At 40.2% G+C, this 10,160-nt stretch overlaps 1 protein-coding gene across 1 annotated transcript; it reads left to right on the top strand.

Annotated features, from left to right (window-relative positions):
• The first annotated feature begins 4,249 nt into the window (after positions 1–4,249).
• LOC129282079 (uncharacterized) lies at positions 4,250–9,537 on the top strand. Its single transcript, XM_064113453.1, has 2 exons — positions 4,250–7,945; positions 8,917–9,537. Exons 1-2 carry the CDS (start codon positions 4,250–4,252, stop codon positions 9,535–9,537), a joined length of 4,317 nt encoding a protein of 1,438 aa, XP_063969523.1.
• Positions 9,538–10,160: the final 623 nt, after the last annotated feature.

Genomic DNA, 10,160 nt, shown 5'->3' with positions numbered 1-10,160 from the left:
AAGGGGGCGAGAGACGGCATCAGGATGGATAAAAAGGGGGAAGGAATAAGGGGGATCCACGAAATAATGTAGAAAATTACTGAGACAGATATAGAGTTAACAATTTTGTTAATGTAGTCGGAGCCACGTGAAAGAAGATTATCAATACGAAGGGATAAAGAAAAAAGTTCATGGCGCCTGGAGAAGTGCATATCTGTATTCTACAACTCGGCGGGGTTAAATGGAAGTAAGATGCAACGCATACAAATCATACAACATGAACTGCACTTTTATGTTTTAGGCACACATGGCGGACCACATGAACCGGAACATGGCGCAAGGAGGAAAGGGGACGGTGCGGAAACGTTGTAGAGGAAGTGAGTCTGGTGGGCATGGAAAAGCGAGGGAGTGTGTTGAAAGAAATGAGCAGATGTGAATGGAGAGAACGAACGTGATAGAGTGAGAGAAGGAAAAAGACAGATATATATATATATATACAGTGCGTCCCAGAAAAAACGAAACCGAGATTTAGCGATGATTTATCATAACTTAATCACAAATAAATAGACAAATGACCTATCAATGTAAAGCTTAGAATCTCCTCTTTCATCTGATATTACTTAGATTATTCCTCATTCACGCATGAGTGAGCAAAAACAATTTGAAGAGGGGATACCAAAAAGTCATTTGGCGGGTTGTATCTGGCTTTCAAAAGGAAAACCACATTTTTAAAAAGTGCAATATCTGCTTTTTAATTTGATACCTCAATTGCAGAAAATGGTCAAGAAATAACAAAGTTCTGGTTATTTGAAATAAGGCTTGAATTTCAATAATTTCATAAAATGAAGAGGTTTTACAGGCTAGCGTTCAAACTCACTCGACACTCCGTTTTGTTTACGATCAGCCACGCATTAAGTCTTTTGTTAACCATGCAATAGCTTCTGTGGGAAACCGGTGAAAATAGTTTATTTAACGAAATTATGGAAATAACAAGCCTTATTTCAAATAACCAGAACTTTGTTATTTCTTGACCATTTTCTGTAATTGATGTATCCAATTAAAGAGCAGATATTGAACTTTTAAGACACGTGATTTTCTTTTTGAAATTCAGATACACCCCGCCAAATGAGTTTTTGGTATCCTTTCTTCAAATTGTTTTTGCTCACTCATGCGTGAATGAGGAATAATCTAAGTAATATCAGATGAAAGAGGAGATTCTAAGCTTTACATTAGTAGGTCATTTGTTTATTGTATTTGTGATTAAGTTATGATGAATCATCGCTAAATCTCGGTTTCGTTTTTTTGTGAAACGCACTGTATATATATATAGAGAGAGGGGGGGAGATGGAGGAGGTGAGAGAAAGAGACAGACAGAAAAATAAAGAATCAGTCAGACACACATATAGAGGCAGATGATTACAGAAAGAACATATAAATTAAAAAAGGGGGGGGGGGAGAAGATGACGCGCGATCGTAAACTTATCCTTCGACGGAATTGACCGTGTTCTCAAGCAAATCTCTGGAGCGTGAACTTGAACTTGAGAACATGGGGTGGGAAAGGGGAAGTAGAGGGGAAACAAAGAAATCACGTTCAACATGTTCCTATAGCTCATGTTCTGATGTTGATCGCATGAGAATCAAAATGAAGACATGAACTGAAACAATCTAATTCAAGACAAATAGACTAGAAAATGGGTTTAGGGGAGACAGGTACAGAGAGCAGAAGAAGTTGGGAAAATATAAATAAATTTCGAGAAAGCTAGAGCGAGAGAATGAAATATATCAGGAGACTGCATGTATTAAGGAGAAATGGAGGGAAAGGAGAGGGAAAACAAATAATCACGTTTGGTTTGCTGAACAAACCTTAAAATTATGAATTTGTCCTTTTCTTTCACACATTTATTATATGTATTTTCAAGGTTTAATTTGTCACTTTGGTGCTACCCTGAAGCTTTCGTAAGTAATGTAATTCTGCTCATGAATATGCATTTCGCAGATGCCACGTTGTTAGTTTGCAGAGAACAGGGAGAAGGGACGCTTGAAAATGAAATTATCTTATTTTACATGATGTTGACTGGGAAATGCCGCCCAAGAAGTAAGTTTGATGACATAAATGTTATATTTTTTGGAGGTGCTAAAAGCTAGAGATATTTTTCAGTGAATGAGCAGAAAAAGTGCATTAAAAATCGTATGCAGATACTTGAACTGTAATGAACACGCAGTATGTGTAATGAACGCCATAGATATGTGTAATGTACAATCAGTGGATGTGAAATGAACGCGATTAGCTATGCACACTTAATTAGGAGGTTAGTTGTACTTTATGAGAAGAGTGAAGTTGTGAAACTAAATAAAAGCTTTTAATAGATTATTTCAAGAAAAGTAAAGTAGTATGAGTTAAAGGAAAATTAAGCTTATGAAATGAACAAAGGTGAATTTTAGGAGCTTGATGGGCACGAATCGTGCGTGTATGGGCGTGGTCTTTAAATTGCGTGATTTGTTTACATTTAATTATATTCAGTCAGATATATTTGAGTAAACATTTATAAAGCACTTTAAGAATTTGTGCGTTTGTAACCAAAATAATTTTGACTTGTTAAGACAATTTTTGGTCAGAAGTTTTTCATACGAACGAGGCTTAATTATGTGCAAGGTCATGTCAGGGTCACTCGTTCCGTTTTTCGCACATTCAATTTTAGTGTGCAACCGCTAGCTAAAGAAAGCTTTCGGTCTATATTTTAGATTTTTCTGATAATGTCAAAATTGGGATAAATAATAATGAAACACCTTGGTAATTTATTTCTTACCGGACTTATTTGGATATAAGCTGAAGTTAGCAGACAAGTTTGCTGTCTGTTTACCTTTTAAGGTAATTTTGTTCAGAATATAAAAATTACTAAGTGGGAACGCAAAGTTGATTTAAAGGTATATATTTAAGCAGTTCACTTTGATTTATTGCAAATATGTATGCATGTATTTAAGTTAGTCTTTTTCAAGACGTTAAAGAAAATGGACAAATTTTAAACTGGTTTTTCTATCGAGGAAAACTCGGATATTTGTTTATATATATTCGTTCTATACACCTGATATGAATGATAATTAGATTTATATTCCTTATTGTTTAAAAGAGATGACAATTTTGGGAATATTATGAAAACATTTATTTTTGTCAAAGCATTGGACATATATTTATGATCCACTTCGTTTTCTTATGTTTATACAGATTGAATAATACACGGTAGTGAGCCTGCCTAACTATCCAATTTAAAGCGGCTTTCCTAGCCTCTGTTATTTCGTAGTCTTCGACGATCCAACAATTCAATTTTTTTCATCTGGGAAGAGGTCTGATGGTCACCACAAGTAGTCTGCTGTCCGGATCTGACGACTCTTTACATCAGGGATCAGAAGTCTTTAAGAAATATGTCAGCCGAGAAGGTTAAGAATCTGCGCCTGCAGCGGAGAGGGGCAAAAGCCAAGTTGTCCAGGTTTGGAAAGGCCCTTCAGAGCTTGATCTATGGAGAGCGACCTGTTCCAGAAGTTCAGGAATCGTTTGCACAGTATGCTGGTGCTTTTGAGGATTTACAAAATAAGCATGACAGTTATTCGGAAGTGCTAGAGGATGACGAGGAATTTGAAAGAGAAGAGTTGTGGATGGAAGAGTGCCACAATTCATTTTTGAAGCTGCAGATCCTTGAAAGAGACTATTGCAAAGATAATGAGAGCCACAGAGAAGCACAGCAGCTCCAAGAGCATCATCTTAGAGCATCGACAAGCCATCAGAGTATGGAAACAACTTTATCAGCAGATGAACAGCAAGATCAGTCACCAAGACAGACAAATCAGCCTCCTGAAGCAGGAAGGAGAATGTCAGGATCTGTTTATAGGATGGAAAGGCCTAAACTTCCCACCTTTGATGGCAACATCCGTGATTACTGCATTTTCAAGGCAGATTTTTTACATGCTGTTGGCAGACAGTATGAGGATAGAGATGCCCTAATGATTCTGAGGTCATGTTTACAGAGCAAACCCTTGCAGTTGATTAAAGGAATTGGGCATAACTACCAAGCAGCATGGGAACAGTTGGACATGATATATGGAGATGAGCGCTTTGTTGCCGACGCTATAATCAATGACATCTCAAAAGTCAAACCACTCAAAAGCGGAGAAGATGAAAGATTTTGTGAGTTTGTGCATCTCGTTCGGAGGAGTTACAATACCCTCATGGAAATCAACCAGCCAGGAAATGAACAATAGCCATATGCTTGCCATAATGGAAAAGAAGCTAAGCCCGGAAGACCGACTGGTGTGGTTTAGGCATCAAGAGGCAAGTGGCAAGGCAAGCTTTGAAATGTTTCTGACATGGCTTACAGTTGAACTGAAGTCAAGGATGAGAGCTTCGGCCCCAGTCCGAAGTGATTCGAAGTCAAGTGGTGTACATCTAGTCGGGAAGACAGTAGCCAGCCAGGAAAACAAATTCCAGAGGTTATTTCACAAATGCTGGCTCTGTGAAACATCATCACATTGGCTTGATCAGTGTCGTAAGTTTTTAGCCATGTCACAATCCGAGAGACTGAAGCTACTCAAGGATCATCATGCCTGTTTTAGCTGTCTAAAGAAGGCTGGTAAGGATCACAGAATGTCAAACTGTAAACGGAAACGTCGATGTAGTGAAACTACTGCCGGAGAACCATGCAAGTACTTCCACCACCCCCTCCTTCATGCTTCAACAGAGGTCCGAGGTGGAAATGTAGATGTCGCCTTTGCGGGCAACTCTGAGGCACTGTTACCCGTAGTTACAGCGGAGATCCTGGGGCAACAAGGAGCAGTCTGTAAGGGAAATGTGCTCTTAGACTCTGGAGCTCAAGTAAGCCTCATCAAGATGTCTGTTGCTAAGGAGATGAATCTGAAGGGAAGCAACATAAATATCACAATCACTAAGGTTGGTGGAGAGCAAGAGCAGATGGAAACCAAACAGTATCAGATAAAAGTGAGGTCCCTCTCTACCAATGCCATTCATTCTTTAGCAGCAGTGGCATTACCCTGTATCAGTGAAAATATTGCACAAGTGAAGATGAATGAAGTTTCCAAGCAGTTTAATCTGAAGTCTGAGGATCTACGCAGAGGAAGTGGGTCAGTTCATCTTCTCATAGGTATTGACTACCCAAAGATGCATCTTGGTGAAACGAGAGAGAAGGGACAGTTAGTAGCCCGAAAATCCCCACTGGGCTGGGTCATCTTTGGTGCTCCCAAAAGAAGGAATGATAGGATGAATGTGCTGCATGTGAAGTTGACATCCCCAATTGACTTGACCGATTTCTGGAGCTCAGAATCTATGGGGGTGCAGTCTAGTTCCTGCCATTGTGAGCCAAGCCCTTTGAGCAAGCAGGAGAAGGTTGAGGAGCAGATTATCAGAGAGTCTAGTAGAAAGGTTGGAAACAAGTGGGAGATTGCTTATCCATGGAGAAAGGATCCCAACCTACTTCCTAACAATCGAGCACAAGCAGAGAAGGTACTGTGTTCGACTGAGAAAAGACTAGCTCGAAACCCAGACCATGCAGATGCATATAGAAAACAAATGAGGGAACTGATAGAGAATGGATTTGCACGAAAGTTAACAGAGAATGAAGTAGCTCAGTACGAGGGTCCTGTTCACTACATTTCCCACCACGCTGTTCTCCGGCCTGAGAAGAGAAGTACCCCTGTACGCATCGTCTTCAATTCGTCTTCATCATATCAGGGTCATTGCTTAAATGACTATTGGCTAAAGGGTCCAGATCTTCTCAATGATCTGCTTGGAGTATTGCTGAGATTCCGGATGAATGAAGTAGGATTTTGTGGTGACATTTCTAAGATGTATCACAGGGTCTCAATTCCTGAGAGAGATATGAATGTACATCGGTACCTGTGGCGAGATATGGAGACTGATAAAAAGCCAGATGTTTACATTATGAAAGTTGTTACATTTGGCGACAAGCCAGCACCAGCTATGGCCCAGTTGGCACTCAGGATGACAGCAGAAGCAGCAGAGGCTAGATATCCGAAAGCAGCACAGGTACTGAAGGAGAGTGTCTACATGGACGACATATGTGACTCGGTGAGAGATGTAGGCGAAGCAGAGCAGCTGACAAGTGAAATTGATCAAGTACTTTTGGAAGGTGGCTTTAAAGTTAAAGGCTGGACCAGCAACGAAGCTTTGAGAGGAGAAAGTAAGAAGGAAGGTAAAACAAAAATCCTCGAAGCCGCCTTGGAAGACAAAGTGCTGGGAATAGCATGGGACAACCAGCAAGATATGTTCTTCTACAAACTGAAGGACACAGGCAGCAGTTTTCCTAATGATGGAAAAGAAGAATCGAGTGTACTTACCAAAAGGAAGATTCTGAGTAGAATTGCACGAATATTTGATCCGATAGGATTTGCTGCCCCCTTTCTAGTTCGTGCAAAGATTGGAATGCAGCAGTTGTGGCAAAGAGGATATGATTGGGATGAACTTCTGCCTCCCGATCTACAGGAGTGGTGGGTGACATTCATGAAAGAGATGCAGGACTTGAATGATATCAAATATGAGAGATGCCTGACTCCACCAATGGCTGTTGGTCACCCTTCACTGTGCATATTTGCTGATGCATCTGAGGTAGCATTTGGAGTCTGTGTGTATTTGCAGTGGAAGCTGGAAAATGGTAAATATGCTGTTAGATTTGTAGTTGCCAAATCTCGAGTTGCTCCCCTGAAAAAGATGACTGTGCCTAGACTTGAACTTCAGGCGGCAGTAATGGCTTCAAGAGTCTACACAACAGTGATGAAAGAACTGAGTCTGAAGCCTGAAAAGATCATCTTCATGACTGATAGCATGATTGCCCTCTCCTGGATTCGAAGTGAGGGTAGGAGATTTAAGCCATTCGTCGCAGCAAGGATTGGAGAAATCCAAAGTTATACCAACCCTGCACAATGGAAGTATGTTCCCGGAGAGCTGAACCCAGCAGATGACGTCTCCAGGGGCCTGCCAGTAAGGAAGCTCTCAGAAAGATGGAAACAAGGACCTGCGTTCTTGTACAGATCTTACGAGGAATGGCCGTCAGGAAAGGCTATTCCAGAAGCAGAGACTGAGATTGAAGCAGAACGACGAAGGATTAATCATAGCTCAGTCAAGAACAATGATGTGATCGATGTCAAGAGATTCTCCAGCTGGAAAAAACTGATCCGAGTAACGGCTTATGTTTTAAAGTTCATCGACAAGCTCAAAGCTGTACTTCGGGCAAAGTCTAATGTCAATCTTGGAGATGGAAACTTATCGACAACTCAGTTGCAGAAAGCTGAACACTTTCTAATTAAGGAAGCCCAGAGTTCCTTGTATCAACGTGTACAGAATGGAGAATTCAAGACTCTCAGCCCTTTTATAGACAACGAGGGAATTATCAGAGTTGGAGGGCGACTAGACAAGGCTCTGATTTCTTATGAGCACAAACACCCTGCTCTGCTGCCACATGGAGCTTGGGTATCAGTGCTGATAACGAGACATATGCATCAGCTAGGACACGGAGGCGTGGCAGCTACTGCAGCGAAGGTTCGACGTCAATACTGGATCCTGAAAATTCATAAACTGGCTAAGACTGTAAAGTATAGGTGTGTGATTTGCCGACGCATGGAGCATCAGGTTGAGTCACAAGTCATGTCTGATCTACCAGATGAGAGAGTTGCCCCATATACACCACCGTTTCACTTCTCATCTGTCGACTATTTTGGACCGATATCAGTCAAAGTTGGAAGGAACAAGACCGCCAAGCACTATGGGGTCCTCTTCACCTGCCTGAATACAAGAGCGGTACATCTTGAAGTGGCCGTTGATTGCTCATCCATGGAGTTCATGCAGGTACTACGAAGATTCTTTGCTGTGCGGGGTCAGCCTGCATTACTGCTAAGTGACAACGGTACACAATTCGTAGGGGCAGAAAGAGAGTTACGGGAGATGGTGAGAGGTTGGAGCTATGAGGAGTTAAGGACGTTCCACAGTTATGTTTGTGCGCATTATGATCTGCGCATAGTTTACACTCTGCGCGCTGACGTCACAATGGATGAACAGGTGATTAATTAGCTGCGGGTAAGTGCTGATTTTTCTCATCTTCTGCACTTTAACTGCAGATCAGATGCGTTATTTCATGAAGCTAAAAATTTGAATTATTCCATGAACCATTTAAAAAAAGATTCTCTACAATTTCAAAATACTTTACTCTGCAGTGCTGCCAAGAATCACGAATATTACCCCGAGTTTGAATAAATGGTAGAGTGGTTTTGATTTTTTCTTCACATAGATACAAAGCATTCGGCGCATTTTTGGTGTTTTAAAAAGCACATTTGCTCTAATAAAAATACTGATAATTTAAAAACAAGCACATGAACCCCTATTTTTTAATGTTTGTTCCTCTTAGGTATACTTTCCTCTACAACTCTACAAATTTTGGTGAAAATGACATGGATTATGAATAAAGTGCAGCATTTATTGTACTTTTGTACTTTTGTTACTGAAATTTCACATTTTTTAGATTGGGATTTTGTTATCTTTTACGCCATTTTTAAGAACTGACAGTGCTGTTAAACTTAAAATTGCAAACAAATAGCACTATAAATATATTCTCTATTCTAACGATACAATTATTAACTCTCTTGCGAAATTTGATGACTTTTTCATGTATTTTTACTGAGTAATACAGGTTTAAACTCATTGTAGTAATCTTGGGCGGTCTAAAAATGCCAAATTCTTTTGAATGCACAATTCTTAAGAATATCAATTTGGGTGAACTTTGAAGTTCTATAGCAAAAAATCAAGCACATGGACCTATGTTAATCTTTGCATATTTCGAATATTAAGGTTCTAAAGTATCTATGTGCAAAGTTTGGTGAAAATGACATGGATTTCACTTTAACTGTGGAACGTCCTTAAAGGACTTCTGCGCCGAGAGAGGAACGACATGGAAGTTCACCACTCCATCTGCACCGCATCACAATGGATGTGCTGAAGCGTTAGTTAAAAGTTGCAAGATCGCCTTGAAGAAAGCAGTCGGGGATCAACTGGTCACACCCTTTGAGTTGCATACATGTCTCCAAGAGGTCGCAAATCTCGTCAACCAGCGCCCTATCGGAAGAACTCCGAATGATCCCGATGATGGAGCATATCTGTGTCCAAACGATCTTTTGCTTGGAAGATCTTCGAGCGCAGTCCCTCAAGGACCCTTCAGAGAGACGAAGAACCCGAGACATCGCTTTGAGTTTGTCCAGCGAATCGTCGACGCGTACTGGAAGAGTTGGATGCGTGACGTCTTTCCACTACTGGTGCCACGACGAAAATGGAACAGTGACAGAAGGAACGTCCGAATCGATGACGTGGTTATACTCTCTGACCCTAATGCAGTTCGAGGAAAGTGGACATTGGGTAAAGTTATCCAAGTGTATCCTGGGACTGATGGGAAAGTTCGAACAGTTAAAGTACAATCTAAAGGTACTGATTATAAGCGGCCGATTTCGAAGATTGTTGTAATATATCCGGCAGAAGGGTATGAGGAGTAGACAATATGGAGTTCATAAATTGTGTTTTGGTTTTTCAATGCCATTGAGGAAAGAAAGTTGCTTGTGATACTCCTGAATTTTATGTCGGTGCAAAATTTGAATTTTTTGAAAGAAAGTTGCTTTTGATACTCCTGAATTTTATGTCGGTGCAAAACTTGAATATTTTTCATCTGGTCTGTAAACAAAAATAAAATAAAATAATAATTACAGAATTCATTCAGTCAGGAGAATTTTAGCTCTTTTCCGCTACTGTTGGCGGGGGGAGGATGGTTTGCTGAACAAACCTTAAAATTATGAATTTGTCCTTTTCTTTCACACATTTATTATATGTATTTTCAAGGTTTAATTTGTCACTTTGGTGCTACCCTGAAGCTTTCGTAAGTAATGTAATTCTGCTCATGAATATGCATTTCGCAGATGCCACGTTGTTAGTTTGCAGAGAACAGGGAGAAGGGACGCTTGAAAATGAAATTATCTTATTTTACATGATGTTGACTGGGAAATGCCGCCCAAGAAGTAAGTTTGATGACATAAATGTTATATTTTTTGGAGGTGCTAAAAGCTAGAGATATTTTTCAGTGAATGAGCAGAAAAAGTGCATTAAAAATCGTATGCAGATACTT

This window comes from Lytechinus pictus, chromosome 18 (assembly GCF_037042905.1).
Source record: "Lytechinus pictus isolate F3 Inbred chromosome 18, Lp3.0, whole genome shotgun sequence".
Classification (NCBI taxonomy): domain Eukaryota; kingdom Metazoa; phylum Echinodermata; class Echinoidea; order Temnopleuroida; family Toxopneustidae; genus Lytechinus; species Lytechinus pictus.
The sequence above is the reverse complement of the archived record's forward strand: the minus strand, read 5'-3'. Positions and strand labels throughout refer to the sequence as shown.